Genomic DNA, 24,090 nt, shown 5'->3' with positions numbered 1-24,090 from the left:
AGATACTAGCATTTCTTAAGATTTGACAAAAAGACATGTACAGGAACCTTCCCTGTTCAAACAAATTGAAATGATTGAAATTTTTCTATTTGGAATCGTGTTAGGTCCAATTCTTATTATTTTAGTTGGATTATTTGTAATTGCATATTTACAATACAGGCGGTGATCAGTTGAACATTTGATTACCTTTGATCAATTATATTTTTTATCGACTTCCTCATTTCTTTAATCTCCAAGGGATCAAAGTCGGCTTGTTAAGTTAGTAAAGTTATTTTGGTGTAATTCGATCAAACAAGAACATAATCATACTCTATAAAATTTGAACCTATGACATTATCCTCTTAAGATTTGTCAAAATGATACAAATTTTAACTCTATTTGTTTTGGCGTATAAGATTGAAAATAAAATTAATCTTTTGGAATAGATCTCATTCTTGCATTTGATTTGCGGGATGTTAAATTCTACGAGAATGGTCATTCAATCGTTTGGGAGAATGGTGATTCCTCCTTAGAACTCGTGAGAATCACTATCCATTCCTATTTCAAACAAACTGAAAATACCAAAAATATCCAAAATTTAAATAAGCCCAATGCTCTTCTTCATGCCTCTCTCAAAGGAACCTAGCCGCAGCCTCCTCCATCTCTGTCTCCGCTGCAGCTCCGCGAACGGAGATCAGTTAACTAACAAGCCTCAGTTGGTGTTGGACAAGGATGACCTGGGGCTCAATCTCATGCCTCCTTCCAAATGCTAGGTTAAATCTTTCAGACTCGATCTTCTTTAAATTTAGGTTCTCCTTCATCTCTCTTTTTTGTTTTTCTAATTTTATTCTGTTATGTTTTTACTCTTCATTTTCTTTTCTTTGCCCGTCTCTCGTTCGTCAATCTCTCAATTGGGTCTGAGAGCCTACAGCTACGCATGAAATTAATGGTGTGCATGTGGGCGTTTGTGATCGATCGACTGTGTGTGTATATAGCTTTATTGCCGCTGTCCCTGCTGGTGGGTTTTGGTTCATCGGAGTGAAGATAAAAGCAAGTTCCATCTTCTTCTTCTTCTTCCATGAATATTTATAAATTTGTCCTTGTGCTTTTACTGATGAATTTATTCTTGATTTTTAGTTTAGAAAAAAAAAATTGATTTTTCAGGTTGAAGTAAATGATTTCATATTATTATAATTACATATAATTAATTTGAAATTATATAATTAAGCTTTACTGAAATAAATAATTACGCAATAATGACATTTTTGAAAATTGGTTTATTTTTTATTCCATTCCAATCCTTATTAACCAAACATAATAATGATATTTTCAATACGGATTTTATTTCTAATTCCATTGTAAACCAAATGTGGGAAAAGAAATGTTTGTATCTTTTAAAAAAAATCTCAAAGAAGGTAATTGAAATTCTTGAAATTTTAGAGGAGACTCTTGAGATTTTTGGGAAAGGTTTCTTTGGTTTTGTCAAACCTCAAAAAACTTAATATCTTTTTATCTTTATAATTATTGTTAAACTAATTAAAAGGGATGACATGCAAATTAGTCCTCTCCACAACGTCCAAAATTAGGAATGAGAAAGATATGACGGAAATGAAGATAAAATATTATGATGTTTGTACACTCTTGTTGTACTATTAATTAATTCATTATTTTAATGAATGGTTGTGAATCACATCCCATTTTTTGTAGACTGAAATTGAAAAATATGAATGATCCAAATCGAGATAATAATGAATTTGATGTTAAAATGCCATTATTATTCGTGTTTGGTTAGCAACATATAATAACGATGTAAATTACAATTTCATTTCCTTTCTAAGTTGCATTTGGTACTCTTCAATTGTGCTATGATGGAATGAAAAAAATGTCATTTTCTAAAACCCAAAATGTAGAATTATTTAATTTTATAATTTTTCAAATATATAATGTCAATTCAATATTTCTTTTTTCATTTTTCGGATCATAATATTTCTTTATAGTTTTAAAATAAAAATAGTAATTAATATATTTTTTTTGGATTTCCATGTTATTTTCCAGTAATAATTATTGTTATTATTGTTATTGTTGCTTTATTATTTATTATTATTTTTTGTTTTTGTAATAATAATTTTCTATTATGATTGTAATTATTATTATTATTTTTGTCATCATGGTTTTTATTACTTTATATATAATAGTAATCATTATTATTACATGTTTTTATTTTCATTCTTGCTTTTGCTTTGTTGTTATTGTATGCAGGTTGGGTAAAATAACGAAGTGCTTCAAGTGTGTTCTGTGATCGTAGAATATTCTTAAAATTAAAAGGAAAGTTTTATAAGACGACTATACGACCAATTATGCTATATGGATCAGAATGTTGGGCGAAGAAAAAATAGAATATCTTAAAAGTAAAAGTCACCGATATGAGAATGCTTAGATGAATGAGTAGTATAACACTGAAAGATAAATTAAAGAATGAACATATTCTCGATAAGTTAAATGTAACTCGTATAGAAGATAAGATAAGAGATAAACGACTTTGATGATATGAATAGTTGTAACGTAGGTGTACTATTGAGAAAGAGTGAATTAGTTATTGTGGGAAACAATAGAAGGGATTGAGGTAGATTTAAAATAACTTGGAAGGAGATAGTGAGTAAGAATTTAATAACCCTGAATCTATCAAATGAAATGGTCCATGATTGCATAAATTGTCGAAATGATTCATATAATCGACTTCACCTAGTGGGACTTACAATTTGATTTTGTTGTTATTATTGTTTGTATATATATAATTGAGTTGTCTTCATGAAACACGAATAACTACACAACCAACTAGATTAATTCCTTAACTTTTATTATATTAATAGGCATAGTAGTTGAAATTTATATTAACTTAAAAAATAAAGAAAAGCCAGAAGTGATTTTAATTTTAACCAATTGTTTCACAACAAAATATTTTTTTTTGGCAACAAAATTTTTTGAGGCGATTTTAGTTTCCCAAATTATGGTGGGAAATAAAAATTACGAACAAGAGCTGGCTAAAAGTTGGGAAATTGGACTTTTTTAGCGGGTTATTGTATATAGTCTTTTAAACTCTTATTGATCTTTTTAGCGACGAGAACATATATCTTTAGTGGCGCACTTGAGGCGTCGCGAAAAAGCTCCACGAAACGCATACAAAATGGTGTCGTTTTTTGTTTTGCCTTGAAATGCTCTTTTCCTCTTCGGTCTCGCGCATCTCAATTCTATTTCTCACTTCAATGCTCCGCCCCTCGTGTCTCGCCTACAATCAAGGTCGATGATTGAGGAAAAAACCCCATCCACCACTACCAGAGGCCGTCGCCGTCGCCGTCGCACCTCCCCCTCAAGGTTTGTCTTCCAATCCCTTAAACTTAGCTTCACACCTATGCACTGCCCGCTTTCTCCCTCTTCTTTTTCTTCCTTTATTTAGGATATATACATTCATGCATTCATGTATTTATTCAGTTGGGGTCTTTGTTTTCCTATTTCTAGGGTCCTTTTGTGTGTGTGTGTGTGTGTTGCTGTGCTTCTTTGTATATTCTGTTGTTCTATGTCGCCATATTGATTATTGTTCAACTATTTTTCATTTTTATGTTGGGGATTTGTGTGTGTTCACTGGTCTGGCCGAATTGATTCTTATAGTCATGGTTCTCAAAGTGGGTTTTTAGTGAAAATACAGATAATATGATGGTCTATTGAACACCTTGGAATATTTAGTAATAGGCAGAGAATATATGGGTTGGTGGGCATTTTTAAGGCAGTGTTTGGGGTACTAATTTTAGGCCTTGGATTTGGATTTATGTAGATTTAATAAAATATGATATAATTTTGTATTACATTTTGTCTAAATAAACACAAATCCAAATCCAAGGCATGAAATCCAAGCTCCCAAACATAGAGTAAGTTTATTTGGGATACTAACACCTTGGAAGTGTTAGTAGTTGACATAGAATCTTAGGGCCGTTTATTGTGGAAGACAGTTGACATTTTCCATTTTAATTTTTCAAAAAATTATAAAAGAATTTGATATAAAAAATATTATAAGAGTAAGTGAATTTTTCATTTTCAAAACATTTGTATGAAACAAAAACAACAACAAAAAAAATTAGCACTACTTTCTGGGGGAATATTTTTATTTTTCATTTTTGTTTTTCAATAATTACAAAAATGCCAGCTTGCTTTCTAATTTTTTAAATTTATATAGAAAAGTTGGAAAACATATTTTTATTATTTTCAGGATTTCTAACTCTCTTACCTTGCAAATGGGAGTACGGAATTTGGATCATTGACTTTGATTTGTGTGGGTTTTTTATTGAATTTCTTCCAAGTCCATACAAATCTAAATCCAAGCCTCAAAATCTATGATCCTAGATAGTATATTACTATCTTATATGATTTTGAGAAATTACAAAACAAGTTGTCTTTCTTGTAATTGTTTTGAGATCTAGAAATAAAAAAATGAATTATGTTTTACATTTAAGCAAACTCCTTATTTTCTACCTTTGGAATATGAATCTTGAAAAACTAAAAGAAAATGAACCAAAATTTTTACAATTTTTTGGCAAAACTAAAAAATGGAAATGGAAAATGTATTCACAACTAAGTGGGCCCTTAAAACAGTTTTATGTCACCACATCATATTTGGAGCTCATGCTTTGTGTATTATGGTTCTGCGAATGAATGAGCCAGTGGGATAGAATGAGAAAACAACGTACTTTGTTTTTTTGCTGAATATGCATTAATTTTGCAAATGAATGATGTTTTTTGAATATTTTGTTGTTTTGTCTTACCATTCATATTTTTCTTTTCTTTTCTTTCGTTCTTTCTTTTTCTCTTACGCAGTGTTGCAAATCATGAGTTATGATGGTGGTAGCTGATGACAGTTGATAGATTGTTGTGACTCTAATATGGTGTGTGCCGGCCAAAAAGGTGAATTTTATTTGTTAAGAGTAATTATCATCCTTGTGCACCAGGCATTTCATTTTCATTGTTAATTATATTTTTATATATATACGTATATGTATGCATCTATATATGTATTGTTTATATACAATATAAGCCCCTTTTTTAGCCTTGCTCTGGGTTTAGATTGACGTGTGTGTATAAGACAAGCATTAAATGCTGTTTGTGACTCTAACATGCTTCCATTTGTATGGAAGCAATTTTAACTAATCATCAGCCTGTTAATCTCATGACAATTGTGTCTTGTTGAGATGCTATGCCTGTTTTTGATTTGAAATCGAATATAAGAGATCCCATCTTGGGAGTATCCTATTAATTTATCTTTGTTGTATCCTATTTTACTTCAAAACTTCTTTTGTTTGTTCCTAGAAAATGCAGTGCATAATAATATATTTTGTGACTTGTACTCGTAATAAGCTTGCATTTGAATGTTTTTTATGCTAGTATGAAAATATTTTTCTGTAACTTTAATGTGACATGTTATCTATTATGTAGTCAAGAAAAATGTACCCTCTCCATTTGACCACTATTGCTTGCCGAAGGTCGTAGGTGGCAGTTTTATCTTCATTAAGATATACATTGGTTATGCCCCCTGATGCAGGACAAAAATTAGAGATTGCAGCCAAGAGAAAATTTGGGAAAGATAGAGAAGAGGAGAGGGAAATATGAAGAAGAAGGGAGAAGGAAGAGAAGGAAGGAAATACAATAGAGGAAAAATCACTCTCACTTTCAATTCAATTTCATCACAAACTAACTCACACTCTATTTATAAGAAAGCCTAACAAACAACAACAACAACAACAACAAAACCAAGCCTTAGTCCCACTAGGTGGGGTCGGTTATATGAATACTTTTCCGTCAATTTATGTGATCATGAACCATTTCTTTTGATAGATTCAAGGATATTAAATCCTTACTCACTCTCTTCTCCCAAGTTATTTTAGGTCTACCCCTACCCCTTTTATTGCCCCCCATAGTAACTAAGTCACTCTTCCTCACAGGTGCACTATGTGGCTTGCGTTGCAAGTGTCCATACCATCTGAGTCATCCCTCCCTTGTCTTATCTTCTATAGGAGCTACACCTAACTTACCACGAATATGTTCATTCCTTAATTTATCTTTCAATGTTATACCACTCATCCATCTAAGCATTAAATTACACATAAACCCTTAAATTACAAATAAACCCCCAAATTACATATCTATTACAATCTACAAACAAACCCTCCCAAAAACAAAACCTAATTAATTATTCCTCAGATATTGGGCTGAAATCCAATTCTCCTTAAGTAGCCTCCAATGAGAGTCTGTCCATTGCCCTGCTTCTCGTCCTGCATCGAATCTCCTTAGTTGGAAAACATTTAGCATTGAATTTTAAAATGTTGGAGGATCAAACACTTAGAAAACTGACAGAATGCAACAAAATCCAATTCTTATTGCGGGCAGTGATAAATTGATGCTCCAAAGTGCTGATGGAACACTGGTATTCCAATTTCTAACTTTTTGTATCAAAATACTATGCTTGCTTGCAAAAAATAAAGCCAGAAGTTGGACTCTTACACTGCAGATCAAAATAGGGGAAAACCCCAAATATCTTGGCTGGAACCAATTAATCACAAGGCTGGAATTTGCGGTAAATTATGGCAATTTTTCTCATGCATGTTGCCGGCATGTGGGGAATGTGTGCCACTTGCAAGGGCCACCTCCAGCGATGAAATTTCAATTTTGGTAGATAGGGGATGGTAGAGTCCAATGGTGGCGTTGGTGCAAAGAGAGTGCACCAGGAAGTAATGGATTTTGAATGGATTTTCCTGGGAAATTTTTAGGTGGCTTATAGGGTCAACACTATTTACTGGATGGAGGAGAAATTTTAGGGCGAGACTTTTCTGAAGTTTCTGTTTGTAACTGTTAGTGGTGGTTTTGCAACACAACTCTTGGAAAGTGATATTTGAAACTTGAGGGCACAACCGTAGTTTTTTCTGGAAGTTACAGGGGTTTTGTTTTGTTTTTTTTTTTTAATTTGCTGGTGTTGCAGCACAACTTCTGGAAAATGGCATTTGAAACTTGAGGGCAAGTGTAGTTTTTGCTGGAAGTTACAGGTGGTTATAAAGAAAAATTTGACTGAAATTCCCAAGGAGAGAAGATGACTGAAGAGATTGAACAGAAAATCAGAAATATAGAGAGATAGGGAGAGAAATAGAAAAAGAGAAGAGAAGAAGGGGAGGAGAAGAAGAAGAGGAACTACTGCAAGTAGAAGAGACAGGAGGACATAACAAGAATAGAACAGGGAGATCAGAAGCACTGGGAAAATGATGCAAAACAGAGAATAGAAATAGAACAGGGGGAAAGAGAAAGGAGGAGGAATAAGATGGGAGGAATAATAAAATCGGAGATGAAGAAGAGAAATCGGTTAAGGGATATCACAGAATTTCTGGTGTTTAATGGAAAGTAGAAGAAGAAGAAGAATGAGAGAGGAAAATAGGGGATTGCAGGGGGAATAATGAAGATCTTGGTTGGGCTCTCATTCCTAATGATGCAGGACTGAAATTAGAGATTGCAGCCAAGAGAGAATTAAGGTGAGGGGAGAGGAGAGGGGGAGAAGAACTGAAGAAGAAGGAAGAAGAGAAGGAAAGAGGTATAATGTGGGGGGAATTACACTTCACTTTCAATTAAAATTCATCAAAAAATAACTCTTAAATGGATTTCATACCCTGTTTATAAGAAAGCCTAAATTACATTGAAGTACGCGCAAACTCCTAAGGATACATGAGAGTTCAAAATACAAATGAACTTCTAAAAAATACATATCTATTACAAACAAACCCCCAAATAAGCATAAGCCCTAATTAAAAAAGGGCATCCTTGGGCCACAAGGTTCCCCACTTTGTGAAGGTAGGGGGAGAGTCGTTACACTGTGTGCAGTCTCACCCCTACTTTTATTTAGAAAGGTTGTTTCCTTGCACTCGAACCTATGACCAACCAGTGACAAAGGAGCAACCTTATTGTTGATCCAAGACGTTCCCTCTAAACATAAGCCCTAATTAATTACTCCTAAATCAATTGGGCAGAAATCCAACAATTCCTTAATCTAATTCTCTGTCTAGGCTCCAATGAGGGTCCGTCCATTCCCTTCTTGTCCTGCATCACCTCCACCCTTATGTCAATGCATGGGTTCACTCACATGACAAGAGAGATTTTTTGTTTTTTTCTCTTTGTAATTGGAATGACCTGTGGCCAATAAAGAGAAATTAAATGGAGAAGAATCAACTGGATGACGTAGTCTGTTCGTAATTTGGATGGGGAAAATGTTATATTAAATTCGATAAAACTTCTCTAGAGGTCAAGTATGTACCTTACTGATTAGGATTTGATTTAGAATTATTATGTGTGTGTGTGTGATACTGGATTATGATTATCTTGTGATAATAAATTTAATCCAATATCGGTAATAAAACACACATGGTCATGCATAGGTAATGATTCTGCATATCTATTACAAACAAACCCCCATGCAGATTCTAAGTTGGAGATGCAAAAAGAAGGAATGGTGTCCTAAAAATTATAGTTTTGTTCATTTTCCTCTTTTCCATATTTCATTTTTTCAATTAAAAATAGTATTTATTGAGGAATGTATGGTGGTCTTTCATTATGGTCATGCGTGGGAGTGAAATATAATTTTGTTAAAGTTTATGGGAAAAACATGTTTAACCCAAAATCTTTCTCATTGCAAGTTTGGTGCCGTCAAAAAGTTATGCAGAAATTGAGCAGCCGGAGTTGATTTTGTTGGCCCAAAGAAAAAAAACGTCTATTCTCAGATGCTAGTTTCACTCCCCAGCATCCTAATATATATTGTTTTTACATGTGAACTATGTTTTGTTCTGTTATTTGTAACTTGTAAGAGGTGATAATCTAAATATAGCTATAAGGTTATTTTTCACTTGTGATGGCATGTAGGTCCGCAGAAATTGAGAACCAGCAGGAGTTGATTTTGTTGACCGAAAAAAAAAAATTCTCTATTCTTGGTTGCTAGTTTCATCCCCAGCATCCTAATATGTATTGCTGTTACATGTGAACTATGTTTTCTTCTGTTATTTGTAAAAGGTGATAATCTAAATATAGCTATAAGCCTATAGGTTATTTTCCCCTTGTGAGGTCATGATTTTCTTAAATGTTTTTTATTTTCCTTTTTTGTTTTCCAGATAATGAAGCTAGTTTGGACACTGCACCAAGCATTTTGGATGCAAAAGCTCAACACGTATGTTCTATGCATAATTCCTTTTTGTCTGAAGCCTGTTGTTATAGTCTAAAATGTCATTGGGTTAAAAATTGAAACAATGAAAGTTAAAAATTTTCATTTAAGCAATAGGATGATTATGAAATTCTGGTAGAAGTTTTATACATGGAATAATACGACTTAATGTTTCAGTTTTTCAATTTTCTATGAAATTTCAAATTTTTTATTAACCTTTTTGTTTGTTTTATTTAAATTTTTCACCATTGCAAACATGGTGTATGATTTCATTTCAAGCTATGGACCTCATCCTGCTTTGGGCTATTAAAATTTTTTAAAATTTGTGATATTTGTATGAACTGTATGCTTTATGATATTTAACAATGAAATGTTATGTCTTTTTTTGGTAACAAAAAGGACAAATGTTTATGTAATGTTGTTTAGATGTGTTTTTGAATATCTATTAGATCTTTAAATATGATATTGAATGTTATACTTATACATAGCGATTCTAAAAGTAGGGTGCTACAGTCATAAGATTATAGATATGGCAAAGATAAGAATAATTTCAGTGAGAAGACAATTTTATCGTTAAAAGTCTTGTCGCTAAGCATAGATATTAGATTTCCCAATGAAATTGCATCCCTAAATACCTTTGTCAACAACTTTTGTTCTTCCCTAAAGACCTTTTGAGATGAAATAGTTTTGTTGGTAAACAATTCAGGACTAATGTCTTCTATCCCTAAAGACTTCTGCCAATGTTTTTTTTTCCTTAATTTTTTTTTTGGGGATAAATTTTTATGAGTCATGAATACATTTAAGGGACGATATTTATTTGTCGCCAATGATCTAAGATTCACATTTGCCCCTTTTTGTAAGGACAAAAAACTGCATCCTTAATCAAAGTTTTAACGAAAAATTTCGAATTTTATCACAGAATACTTTTTGCGATGGATTTTTTGGTGATGAAATTGGGATGAATTTTTTCATCTTGAAAGCATTGGCAACAAAATATACAACTTTAGTGATGAATTGATTTGTCTCAAAAAGTCATATTTCTTGCAATTGTTTGGGAGGGCTTCTGGTTTTAAAATAAATCTTGGGAAGAGTGTGATAGTTTGTATTAACTTGAATGTTTCTAGATCTTTGGAGTTGTCCTCTACTCCTCTTTAGTTGGGTGTTGTATTCTTGATTGGTGTCTTAAGTTAATTTCAAGAGTTCGTCTAGATGATAAACTTTGGACGGAGGGATTTTGGGATCCTATTATGGAGGAGGTGTCTAAATGGTTGGATGGGTGGAAGAGTGCTTTATTTGTCTGGGTATTACACTTATTTAGGTTTGTCTTGCTAGTATCCCTATCTATTTCTTATCCATTTTTAGATGCACGCGCAAGGGGACGGTGGGGGTGGGTTGGCTAGATGATGTAGGACGGTTCTAAGTAGCCCTAGTCCTATGGTTGACCCTCTTTGTAGCGCACACACAATATCACAATCTATGGGGAGAGTTGAATAAACCAAGGATGGACATCACAAACATATTTTAATGATAACAAGTTGTTGAGATTTTGAAAACATATATGATTTGGTTTAAAAGCCCTTAGTTGATCATTTCATTTAAGTAATCAAGCTCACTTTAAAAGATGTTATATTAGAAGTCTTAGATCACAAGTCCTAGCGTACAAATCAAATATCCCTATGCATGGTACTAACAAGCATGTTCATGTTGAAAATATAGGAAGATTTAAAGAGAATGAACAAGGTTTTTCAATCAAGGGTTTGGGTAGAGTTTCAAGGCTGACAAGGCCCCTTTAGGGGCTGTTTTAGATGGTCACAAACAATGAATTGAAATGAGCTTATCAAAAGGTTCGGAATAACAAACACCAAGACACACGAGTACTTGATATCACCACGAGCAAGCTTGTTGATCCTTAGGGATCTTGAGACAAGAATGAAGCTTGAGGAAGGTTGTGGCTGTGAGCTATGAAAGAGGAGTGGGTGTGGAGTGTTGATGATGACGTTGATGTTGGCGTAGTCTCTCACCACCCATTCTCCAGGGAGACGGAACGTAGCCTCACACTATTCACTGACAAGGAGAGGAACAAGATTCACAAGTTTAAGCAAAGGCTTCCTTTCTAATTGATAATGCAAAAGATACTTTTTACAATACAAGTGATGACATATTTATAGCCTTACATGAGCAAGCACATGACTTGCACATGGCTTCATAAGATATTAAAGAAAATACAAAAGTAAAATAAAACATTTAAAATATAGATAATGAGGTTCTTAGGAAATAGTTTGTCATAGGAAATAGGTGCCTAGGAACTAGAATAATTATGATAGTGGAGTCTAGGAACTTAAATGAAATAAATGCTTCTTGAAAAAACAATACTCTTTGACTTGCAAGTTGTCATGCTTCTTGAAAAACCAAGACTCTTTGATTTGCAAGTTGTCATCCTCTTTCCAAGCTAGCTTCCAAGAGAAGCTTCAATTGCTGCAAATAAAGTTCACATCCAATGGTGGACTTCTTGTGGTCGTCCATGTGTCACAATATTTGCGAAAGATACTCGAGGTGCATGTTGATCCCCATCACTAGAAATATTGAAATTTTTTTTGGAGATTTCCTTTGGTATTGGGTGGGGGATAATAAGGATCATGTGGCTAGTTGGGAGGTTGTCTGTTGGTCTGAAAGGGAAGGAAGCTTGGGCCTAGTAAAGTTGGTGTTGAAGAACATTGCTTTAATAGGTTATTCTGCTTTCCCTTAGAGGAGCCTTTCCTTTGCACGGAGAAATTGAAAGTAAATTTGACTTGTAGGGTAACGGCGGGATGCTATTGTTCAGATTATATATGATTCTATCACACTAAACCATATAGATGCATTATTATGAATCCAAATGCTTCCACACTATCATATCCTAGAAATTACTCATGTGTTGGGCATAGTGGCTATCGTCTGTTTAAATTTGATTCAATGCTTGCCCATGGGTGGCAAAGGGAAATATGTGTACTCCACTATTTAATTAAAGTATTGCTCTGGACTTCAGCAGATGTGCCCCTATGGTTATTACTTAAAATATATTTACCATTGTTTGTATGGATTTTTTACCTTTGGCATATCTTCAGATATATTTAGTAGCTGGTGCCATATCCAGAAGCTTGCATAGTTCATCATTTTATTTGTTGTCTGCAATATTAAATATGTTTTCGCTTGCCAAGATTCTATTATTTAGTTCTTGATGGTATGTATTTTCTAAATTTCATGTGTTCATGGTTCTCTGTCTGGTTAGTGTTGACCACGTTGCAAACTTTAATCCATTTCAATGCCAAATTTGTTGCTGTCAATGTGTAGCATTCAGAAAAGGGAAAAAAATGCAGTCAATCAGAAAACTGTGCTGTCATATTACTCCTGTTACCAGATCTGCTTCATCCCTGCTTGCTGGTAGCGATTGCAGCATTGCGAGGGTTCCCATACCGCTACCACATGTCTCTCAGAGCCATTGTTCCGTCAGTCGCCTTTACATACACATGCAGACTCTGGTTTTGGAATCTCAGAATGGATTGGCCCAACCACTACAGTTCTTTTCAACCATGGCTGGAACATTCTTGGTCCAAGCTCGAGACCCAGGTAAACTGAACATGGAATTACAAAATGCAATTGACGAGCGCAGATTCAGTGATATGTGGAGATTGTATGAACAACACTTGCTGATGGATGGGTTTCCAAGGAAGTCCATTGTAAGCCAGCTTTTGTCAAGTTCTGCAGAAAGCCTTGATCTTCAGTGGCTTGAGAAAGCTTATGGGCTGGTGGAGAAGGCTTTTGACGAGGGTAAACAAAACTTGTTAGAGAAGGAGACTCTTATTTATCTCTCTTTTAACCTTGCAAAATGTGGACTACCAGGTCCTGCATCAACTATTCTGAGAAAGTTGGTTGACTCGGAACAATATCCCCCGGTGACTGCTTGGTCTGCAATTGTGGCTCACATGACACAAACGGCTCCTGGAGCTTTACTTGCTGCTGAGTTGATTCTTGAAATAGGTTACTTGTTCCAAGATGGCAGGGTTGATTCACGTAAGAAGAGTAATGGACCTTTGATTGCTATGAAGCCTAATACTGTTGCATTCAACATTGTTTTGTCTGCGTGTCTTGTATTTGGGACAACAAGAAAAGCAGAGCAGCTGCTTGACATGATGCCTCAAATAGGAGTCAAAGCTGATGCGAACTTGCTGATTATAATGGCACATATTTATGAAAGAAATGGGCGTAGGGAAGAACTCAAAAAGCTGCAGAGACACGTAGAAGAGGTGCATAACCTAACTGATATTCAGTTTCGACAGTTCTACAACTGCCTGCTTACATGCCATCTGAACTTTGGGGACCTAGATTCTGCATCCCACATGGTCTTGGAAATGCTTCGGAAGGCAAAGGAAGCACGAAATTCTCTTGCTGCAGCAACCCTCGTACTTGAGTTTGCTGGAAATGTTGATAAATCTCCCAATGGACATGTTTCTGGAGTGATCCATGAGAAATCAGATGGTTTAGAGAATTCTGAATTAATTAGAAGCTCACCCTTTTCTTATGAAGAATTTTCTAGAGACCTGAATTTTTTAAAACTCGAGGCAGAGGCAAAAGAAATGCTTCATGCATTGTTAACGAAGTTGCATATGCAAGTTGAATTGATTATGACTGAGCGTGGTATTCTCCAACCAACAGGAAAAATTTATGTGAAATTGGTCAAGGCTTTTCTGGAAGCTGGCAAGACAAAAAATTTGGCTGAGTTTTTAATCAAAGCAGAGAAAGAAGATTCCACAAGTTCAGCTGATAATTCACCCTTGGTTCAAGTCGTTAATTCATGCATTTCACTTGGGTGGTTAAGCCAAGCACATGACCTTCTTGATGAAATGCGTTTAGCGGGGGTTCGTACTGGTTCTTCTGTATATTCCTCACTGCTAAAAGCATATTGTAAAGCAAATAAAGCAGGAGAGGTCACGTCACTTCTACGAGATGCTCGTAAGGCTGGGGTCCAGCTAGATTCAAGCTGTTATGAGGCAATGATCCAATCCCGGGTGCTTCAAAAAGATACCCAAGGAGCACTTCATATGTTCAGAGAGATGAAAGAAGCTAAACTACCCAGAGCTGGGAATCAAGAATTTGAGTTGCTGGTTAAGGGATGTGCAGGGGGTGGTGAAGCCGGCATAATGGCAAAGCTCTTGCTGGAAATCAAGGAAGGGCAGAGAGCGGATTATGGAGTTCATGATTGGAACAATGTAATTCATTTTTTCTGCAAAAAGAGATTGATGCAAGATGCTGAGAAGGCTTTGAATAAAATGAGGAGTTTGGGGCATGTCCCAAATGCTCAAACATTCCATTCCATGGTCACTGGATATGCTGCTATTGGGGGGAAATATCTGGAAGTAACAGAGCTATGGGGTGAGATGAAATCTCTTGCTTCTTCTACTCCATTGAAGTTTGATCAAGAGCTCCTGGATTCAGTTCTTTATACATTTGTGAGGGGTGGATTTTTTATTAGAGCAAATGAAGTCATTGTGATGATGGAGAGAGGGAACATGTTCATCGACAAGTACAAATACCGAACTCTCTTCCTGAAGTACCATAAAACACTTCACAAGGGCAAGGCTCCCAAATTCCAGACAGAAACCCAATTTAAAAAGAGAGAAGCTGCATTAGCCTTTAAGAAGTGGGTAGGCTTGTTTTGAAGGAGTTCTGAGTAAGCTTCATGCCTTCTCTAGCCGTAAATTATCTCTGAAATGTTGCAAGCATTTTTATGTGAAATCATTTTAACAATGAAAAAAGTTTACATCCATGTCTGGTTTCTTGCAGTGCCTGGCTTGTGTAGTTTTAAGGATGATTGGTTATTTTAACACTAGATACTTGAAATAGAATTTAAATCTCTGTTTAGTCTAAATTTTATGTATAATTTTTATAGAAAAATTTCAAAATAACTTGATTTTATTTCAGTATACCCTAGGCGCAACCATATTTGGATTGCTTGAGATTGTTTCTTGAACTACTATACTGTTGATGAAGCATAGAGAACTAACGCAATTTCATATCTTTATGTTGCATTTAAGAACATATAAATTTTGGACCTTAGATTTGAATTGGGTAAATTTGGACAAATTTCAATATAATTTTATATTATATTTTATCTAAGTTCAATACAACTTCAAATTTAACCTCTTTCTTAACATAAGGGTAATGTAAATTTAGGTCCTGATTTTTTAGTGGCATATAGGACTTGCTAGAGATCTAAACACCACAAATCTTTCATTTTTCTTGCTAAAAAATGGTTATTTTTCCTATCATTTGGAGTTATAGCCGACTTTGTTGTCTAATAGTAATATCAAATCTCGAGAAAGTTCATTTAATATTTTTTTAAATGATTAGGGAAGATCTCTATAATTGTTAAAAAAACTCATGTGAGATGTAGTTTTTTTTTATCTCTTCGTATAATTCCTATTTTCCTTTTTGTTTGTTCCATCTTATTGCATCATACATCTAATTTTTTGTGAACACAAAATTAAATTAATGTGGGCAAATGCATATTCTTAGCATGTTTGTAGTGTACAAGACTTTGCTCCATCTCACTTTTCAGTTAAAATGTTTCAATAGTTTGTGTTACATTTCTGCTAGTAATGCTTTGTATTTCTATAATTTTTTTTTATTACTCGGAACTCCAATCTAGATGAACCCTTTGAACATCCAGACAGCATCATACTGGAGGATGCAAACATTAATATCTGTTCATTGACTCATTCTAATAATTAGCTAATAAAATGTTATATTAACATTTGAATTCTTAATGTGATTTGATGTGGATTGGATTTTAAAATATTTTATTTAACTCAAATATTATTGTTTTCAGAGTTTTTTCCAATTTTATCTTTATTTAAAAATAACATATTAAATAATACCCTGTTTGTAAAAATATTTTTCAAAATAACTCTGACGTAATCTCTCGCTGGACCAAGCAGCGAGATTTAAAGGGTCAGGGCAGTTGGTATGGCGACACATGGCAAACAAATCTCGCTGGACCATCTACCGAGATTTGCCTGAAAATAGTACGGCGTCCCTTACCTTCCCAACCATGTCGTCTCCCACCTCTCCGGCTACTTCTCCTTCCTCGTCTTTGGTCACTCCACTTCCATCCTCGCAGATTCTTTTGTGAAAATGACAAGCACGTTGGTTGGGGGTTCTCTGCGTCCACAGAGTTTCTGCAGAATCCTCCATTGCGTTCTCTCTCTGTTCGTCCTGCAGGGGAACATGAATCTTCTTCTGGGTTTCAATCATCAGAGGTTGTTTCCAAGAAGATTAGGCTCACATCCTTTATTAATCCTCAGGTTAATGCCTCTGCATTCTCTCTCTGTTTTGCTGCTTCAATTTAATTTGTCTTAAAACCAGCATTAGCCTTCTTCTTTCTTTTCTCTCTATCCCATTTCCCTTTTCGTGCATCTAGGTTTCTTGTTTCCTGCATACATGGAATTCAGGAAAATATAGATTTCATCCATTGTTGGGGCTCTCGCAATCAACATATATGCATGCATGAACCATGAATGCTTCTTTCCTATGCCATTTCGTTTAGCTAGCTTTATATATTAAATGGCTTAAAAGCAGTTTGATTAGCTAGGATTTTATGCTATGATTTTTCCTCAATTCTTTTTATTAATTTTTTTATTATTTCTTTCCCTGTTTATTTTTATTTCTTTTTTTTTTTTGATCAAATGGTAAATATATTGATCAAAGGAATGTTTACAATATACTCTGGGCATACCCAGGATCAAGGGGAAAAACAACCCCAATAACAATAGCAATCATTTAAAAGTTACATAGCAACCCAGGCATAACTAGGTCCATCATGGCCAAAGAGCAAAAACATTACAAACCAAGCCATACATTTACATTCAACCTCCTGCTCAAAAGAATACAAGTTAAACCTATCAAATACAACTCTAAACAAGTGTCTTTGAATTACTTTTACCAATTCCTCAGTCAAGATGTCTTCTCCTTCAAATTTCTTTTTGTTTCTATAGTGCCATAAGAAGTAGACTGTGGTTGCAAAACCAACTCTCTTCCCTACCGCTTGTATTCCAGTTCCTTTAACCTCTTTATGTAACCATTTAGCCGTAGCTTTAAGGGTAGACATGAATCTGATCAACCCCAGCCAGTCTCTTATTCAACCCCAAACAGGGGAAGAAAATTTACAACTGAAGGAGAGGTGGTCTACAGTCTTGGTTTCTTCTTTACAACAAACACATAGCTGGTCAACATCTTCCCCAACAAGCTTATTATTTGTTGATAATTTCCCTTTAATACCCAACCAAAGAATAAAAGCATGTTTCGGGGTGCTTCCACTTTTCCATACCTCTTTTACCCAAGGGACATTGCTCCCTTTATTTCTCCAGAAATCATAACAATCATGTGAGCAATTTAAATCCCACCCATTTAGCAACCTGATGGCAGCTTCAGAATTCCCAGAGTGTTGCAATAATCTGTTTTTAATTTCTATCAACTTCTTAAACAGAGGAGAGTCACTTTTCATAGCAGTAGCTCCCCAAATATCAGAGCCCATAAGGTATACCTGGTGAATCTACTTAGCCTAAAGAGAATCTTTCTTTGAATGTATATTCCACACAGTTTTTGTCAGCAGAGTTGAGTTCCAAGCATTTAAATCGAGCACCCCCTGCCCCCTTTCAGATTTTGGGAGACATACCTCCTTCCAGGACATTGAAGGTTTCTTTTTCCCACCCCAAAGGAAGACTACACAATTTCACAATCTGATCAAGCACATTCTTTGGAATGGGAAAGATTGCTAGCCAGAAGCACTCAACCCCTTGAACAACTGAATTGATAAGTTCAAGCCTCCCTGCATATGATAGTGTATGTCCCAGCCATCCTTTAAACATGTTAGCAAGTCTATTTACCAAAGGAGCATAATGAGTACAATTCAACCTTGAGGCTGCTAAAGGTATTCCCAAATATCTAAATGGAAAGCTCCCAACAAACATTTCAGTCAACTGCAACAGCTTTTCTAATTCATGTTCCTTCACTCCAGCATGGTAGATATTTGATTTCAGACAATTTGCTGAGAGTCCCGAGCAGCTGGAAAATTTCCCCAAGCAATCCATTAGGTGCCCAACAGATGATATATCTCCTCTTGAGAAAAACATGAGGTCATCTGCAAAAGCAAGATGAGAAATTTTCAGTTTATCACATTTAGGGTGGAAATAAAAATCTGCTTTGCTTTCCAAGGTCTTCAGCAGTCTAGAAAAATACTCCAAGCAAATAACAAATAGTAGTGGGGATAGGGGGTCCCCCTGCCTGAGACCTTTCCTTCCTTTGAAAAATCCATGAAATCTTCCATTAAGAGATAAGGAATATGTGGTAGAGGACACACACTCCATAATCCAACCAATCATATCTGGTGGAAAATTCAGATGTACCATCATGTCATTTAAAAAGGACCAGGAGACAGAGTCGTATGCCTTCTTAAGGTCTATTTTAAACATACATCTTGGGCATATACGCTTCCTTGCATACCCTCTCACCAGTTCTTGGACTAAGTAGATGTTCTCAACCATACTTCTCTGCTTCACAAACGCAGTTTGAGCTGGATTAACAATGTGCTCGAGACCAACTTTCAATCTGCCAGCAATCACCTTGGCTATTACCTTGTAGAACACATTACAGCAGGATATTGGTCTGAAGTCATTTATAGTAGATGCATGATTTGTCTTGGGGTTAAGTGCAATGACAGTGTGATTAGTTTGCTTGAGCAATCTCCCATTTTCAAAAAATTCCCTTACTGCTAGAGTGAACTCCTCCCCCACAATGCTCCAGGATTTTTTAAAGAAGCATGCAGAATATCCATCTGGTCCTGGGGACTTCCCATCCCCGATACTAAATAAAGCACTCTTTATCTCATCATCAGATATTGGAGCCATCATCATGTCTTTCTGGCTTTCATTCAGGACTGGGCCAGTGGCAATAATCTGGTAATTAACTCTAGTGCCAGGTATCTCCTCCCCCAGCAGCTGAATATAGAACCTCAAGAACTCCTCAATGACCTGGCCCTGGGAGTTAGTCTGCTCCCCATTTGCTTTTGTTAAGTTAGCTATATGGTTCCTGATTGTATTTCTCCTAATTAGAGCATGAAAGAAAGCAGTGCCTCTGTCACAGTTCTTGAGGTATTTGCACGTAGAGACTTAAGCTAAGAATAATCTGTTAGCTTCTTCAAGCCTGCAAGCTTCCCCTTTCGTGGCCTCCAAAGATTTCTGTAATTTTACATTAGGAGGATCATCATGCAGCAGTTGTTGAGCAGCTAGCAACTCATTCCTTGCCTTCTCTGCTCGTACTGAAAGATGGGAGAAATGAAGGGAATTCAGGGCTCTCAGTGGTTTCTTCAAGAACTAGAGCTTCTTTAGCAAACAGAACTGCCTGCAACCGTGAAATACCTCCATCCAGCCCTCCCTCAAGACTTCCATAAACTTCTGATGGTTTGTCCACGTATTAAAAAATTTAAAAGGTCTATTCCCCAACTGCAAATACTAGAAGAGAGAGACCATACACACAGAATGATTAGAAACAGTCCCATGGTATTGGAAATTAGCATGTGCTTTCAGCCCCTCCATATGCCATCTTTGGTTGACCATCACACGATTTAATTTACACCATACTTTGCCATTCGACCATGTGAGGAAACATCCCGAAGAGTTCAAATCAGTTAACCCTGCTTCATTGAAACATTCTCCAATTTCTTTTGTTTCGTATGCTGATGGAGTAACCCCATTTTTCTTCTCATCAGCAGATAAAACACAATTAAAATCACCTAACAGGATCCAAGGCCCAGAAAAAGACAAGCCAGTCTGAACAATATCATACCAAAGAGCTCTCCTTGCCACTGAAGAGTTTAAACCATAAATGAAGCTAACAAAGAATCTCTTTGCAGTCACTAAACATTCAACAGAGCAGTGGATAGCTTGGGCATTCATTTGACATGCTTGGAAACACACTGTTTGAGGGTTCCACAACACCAAAATTCTCCCAGCTCTGTGCAATTCGAAATTATTCACCTGCATCCAGGATTTGAACTTCTTATTCATCATAGTTTTCAATTTTCCAACTGATAGCTTTGTTTCCAAAATGCCAAAAACATCTATTTTATTTTTCCTAATGAGATTCGAGATCTCATTTTGCTTCATGGGTCTATTCAAACCCCTGATGTTCCATGATGAAATCTTCATGTGGCAGGTTGGGGGCCAGACCCCCTTTTCCTGTTTGCTTGACTTATAGCTGCACTCTTCTTCCCATTCTTCTTATTCTTGACTAAAGTAAATCCCTCACTCTGATTGTCATTCATCTGATTCCCAGAAGAAGCCTTCAACCCAGTACCCTTACTAGTAGCACCCACTGCTGGCAAGGCACATACCACACCATTACCCAGGACACCAGTAGAGCTTGTACCCTTTGCAACATCAATCCCACCAATCACTTTTTTGTTGTTACCTTTCTGATTTCCTTCATCCACCAGTGTCTTTCCTGTGCCTGGAAACATTCCCTTTTCTTTCCTCAGCTCATCCTCATCTTCCAACACCTGTTCCATATTATTGCTGTCATCTCCTAGTCTGGTAGCAAACTCACCAGACTTGCCTGGTTCTGGCTGGGACAGGAACCTATTTCCAAACTCTTCTTCTGGAAAAAACTCTCTTCTATCCTGAGACCAATCATACTCCTGCTCAGGAAAGGGGCAATCACTCCTGTCTGTCACTGGAGAACATGATTCATGGCCAACACAACCAGAACTGTGAGTAGGAGAGTCTTGCAGGCATTGGTTCTTCACTTGGACGCCACCAACCTCCACCTTCTCAGTAAGAAGTTCAACTTCTACATTCTTACCTGGATCCCCATCCCTTGGTAAAGTCTCCTTCCCCCCATTACTCATTCTACCATCATTATCCCGATTGCAGGGTTCCTTGATGGGGTTACCCCCCTTTGCCACATACATTTTTGTTCCAGAAGTGGATGTCATCTCCTTCTTCTGCTTACAGAGGTTGACAGTGTGGCCAATTGCTTTACAGAAGGAGCAATACCTTGGTAAGTTCTCATAAGCTACTTCCTGGTACAAAGGGTCCTCCTCATCTGGCATCATCACCTTTACACAGTATTTAACCTCCTTGGCCACATCAATCTCAACCAGAATTCTAGCAAAAGACACTCTTGCATGCATAGAAGTTAGTTTATCTGCACAAAGGGGTCTACCCAACTCTGAACATATCCTCCCCATAGCCGTCGGAGTCCACATTTCGATTGGAAGGTTCTTTAATTGAACCCAAACAGGAAGAGTAGTTCTCTGTTCAGGGTCAAATTGGAACCTTTTCAGCATTCTTTTCATCAGCAATTGTCTTCCATAGATGATGTAAGGCCCCTTCTGCAACACATTCACAAGATCATCCTTGTTTTGAAATTTAAATACAATCCAACCTTCATTGTGGCTTACATAGTTAACCTTCACCTTCCATGAACTCACCACATTCTTTAACGCTGCCTTCCCAGGGAATTTACCTACAAAGTACCCAATAAGGCACTTGAGATATGAATTCTCCGGAGCAGAAAGATCTTCCTTTCGGAGACGAGCACCAGTTCCATCAGACTCAAATGCTGGAATTGGAACACAACATTCAGGGTTACGGTTATTTGCCAAAAACTCTGACCACGACACCTTCTTGTTATTCCAGATTATTGTTCTTTCTTCCTTAACAATCTGAGCATAGCTTTTCCTGGCTTCTATAGTCTCAGTTGTTTCTTTTGATCCCAAGGTAACAGAAACATAGGGCTCCTCATCACCCTAGAATCTCTTCTTCTCCTTCTCAGTCCCCTCCCCACTATCAAACTCTTCCTTGGTTAAAGAATCAGTTTCTACCAACCCCATCCCTTCAAGAAATTTTTCATTTAACACCAACGGGGCTTTGTTCTTCTCCAACAGCTGCCTCACAGATGAATCATCCCCACCTACAGCTTTCAGATCAGAGGTTGCCCCAAGCCCAAAGTGTTCTTGGAGCATGTCAAAAAGAGTAGATAGAGTGGCCGAGTTATTAATGGCCACATTCACCTCCTCCAACTGTCCCTTCTGTGGAGATTTCTCTCTTCCCAGGTCCTTTTCACAGTCAGACCTGGAATTAATCGGATCTTCTTCACCAGTCGAAGAACCCAGAGAGGCATGAGAAGCACCCCACAGTCTCCTACATTCATCCAAAAGCTCCGATGAGGATTTCAACTGGTTTCCTTCACTCTGGCTGTGGCCTTTCTCTCTGGAGACTATTTTATATTCGGCCAGAATATCTTTGTAGCTTCTGTTGTTCCATGCATGTCGATTCCCACACTCAACTTCAATAAATCTCAGCATATATTCAACCTCTTCCTTCCTCTCAGCTATATGGGTAAGGTTACCAGCAACCCTAGCACCACCCCGGCCAGCCATGGATGCTCAGAGGTTCAGATTTTCAAAAAACTTCATAGGCGGGAAACTGACTTTCCACACCCGAGCCTTCAACTTCCACTCCACCGCTGGAAATCACCCAGCAATCAGTCCGATAACCTTCAACAAAGCCCAATCTCAACTCAAATCAGCACCAGTCGAACGAGATTGAAGGAGATTGAGGATGAACACAGCCCCAACACACACGACATGCACCTTCCTAGAGAGAAGGGAGTCTCTCTCTAACAAGCCGTGCCAAAAATCCTTTTGATTGAGAGGAATTCAATGATTATAAACTTAGCAAACGCCTTCATTTATTTGTTTTCTTGGACAACCTTCAATATTTTCTCTCTGGGTTCTAACAAGAAAAGGCTTCTTAATTTGCATAAATTTTTTCTAAAACAATTTTCTTATTTATTTTTGCAGGATGAAAAGTTGGAAGCCTTGTCAGAACTAAAACCTCTGGGTTTGACATTGAGCAAGACACCTTCATTCGTCAACTTATTAGAAATGAAATTATCCCAACTTATGGATTCAAACTGTCTATCTCTAACAATGTCAGAGAAGTTGAAGACTTCAAACTTCAGTGCATCATTTCTTTCAATTGTTATCATGGGGGTAATCAACAATCATAAACTCAAAACACCCAAATCAGGGAAATGAAAGAATTTGAATATTTTGTTATTGCTTCCAACCCTGGTTACTCAATCTGGCTGCAGAGGAAATCAGAGAACTATGGTGAGTTGGTCACAAAGTGCTACTTTGCGAAGCGAAAATTGGTGTGGGAAATTCTGGAAGATGGTTTGAAGAGAGAGATGGAAATTCCCTGGTCTGAAATCTTGGCCATTAGAGCTACTACCCAAGACAACCAATCGGGAATTCTAGAACTCGAGGTCATCAATATTAAGTCTAAATCCAATTCAACTCTGTTCCAATGCAGCGTCGATTTGATTCGAATTCAGCCCAATGCTCATGTGAAGATCATTTTGCAGCCTCGCCTCTGTACGCTCAAATCGTACGGTTCAGAGCCCGCGGGAGTGGTCAGGAAGAGGCGGGATGGTGACGTGGGCGACGACAATGGAGGATTCTGCAAAAACTCTGCGGATGCAGAGAACCCCCAACCATCGCCCTTGTCATTTTCATAAAAGAACCCACTAGGGTGGAATTCGAGCAATTGAAGACGAGGAAGGAGAAGTAGCTGGAGAGATGGGAGATGACGTAGTTGGGAGGGTAATTGGCACGTGTAGCCATCCCAACTATTTTGATCCTTTAAATCTCGCTCCTTGGTCTAGCGAGATTATTTCAGAGTTATTTTGGAAAATATTTTCCCAAACAGGATATTATTTAATATCTTATTTTAAAATAAAATAAAACGAAAAAAAAAAAATCTTTGTTTTCAACTCCA

At 36.7% G+C, this 24,090-nt stretch overlaps 1 protein-coding gene across 10 annotated transcripts; it reads left to right on the top strand.

The window, feature by feature from the left end:
• Positions 1 to 568: 568 nt before the first annotated feature.
• On the top strand, positions 569 to 24,090 carry LOC131146556 (pentatricopeptide repeat-containing protein At1g03100, mitochondrial). 10 transcript variants are annotated; one of them, XR_009134399.1, is made up of 6 exons: positions 2,517 to 3,351; positions 4,846 to 4,932; positions 12,545 to 14,921; positions 16,189 to 16,554; positions 23,112 to 23,303; positions 23,405 to 24,090. XR_009134399.1 is itself a non-coding variant. In XM_058096220.1 (6 exons), the coding sequence occupies exon 5, from the start codon at positions 12,565 to 12,567 to the stop codon at positions 14,908 to 14,910; it is 2,346 nt and encodes a 781-aa protein (XP_057952203.1). In that variant the 5' UTR covers positions 2,517 to 3,351; positions 4,846 to 4,932; positions 8,920 to 9,066; positions 9,165 to 9,220; positions 12,545 to 12,564; the 3' UTR covers positions 14,911 to 14,921; positions 23,112 to 24,090. The 10 variants fall into 10 exon arrangements, 5 of the variants coding, with proteins under 5 accessions (XP_057952200.1, XP_057952203.1, XP_057952201.1 ...); XM_058096220.1 differs by lacking the exon at positions 16,189 to 16,554 and adding exons at positions 8,920 to 9,066; positions 9,165 to 9,220 and having other exon boundaries at positions 23,112 to 24,090; XM_058096217.1 differs by lacking the exon at positions 16,189 to 16,554 and adding an exon at positions 569 to 752 and having other exon boundaries at positions 3,095 to 3,351; positions 23,112 to 24,090.

The sequence above is a fragment of the Malania oleifera genome, chromosome 13 (genome assembly GCF_029873635.1).
Source record: "Malania oleifera isolate guangnan ecotype guangnan chromosome 13, ASM2987363v1, whole genome shotgun sequence".
Classification (NCBI taxonomy): Eukaryota; Viridiplantae; Streptophyta; class Magnoliopsida; order Santalales; family Ximeniaceae; genus Malania; species Malania oleifera.
The sequence above is the reverse complement of the archived record's forward strand: the minus strand, read 5'-3'. Positions and strand labels throughout refer to the sequence as shown.

Excerpts from the sequence above, each read along its gene's own strand:
- LOC131146556 (XM_058096217.1), top strand. The coding sequence starts at position 4,911 with ATGGTGTGTGCCGGCCAAAAAG. Across the intron at positions 4,933-12,544 it reads GGTGTGTGCCGGCCAAAAAG|CATTCAGAAAAGGGAAAAAA; the intron begins GTGAATTTTATT and ends GTCAATGTGTAG.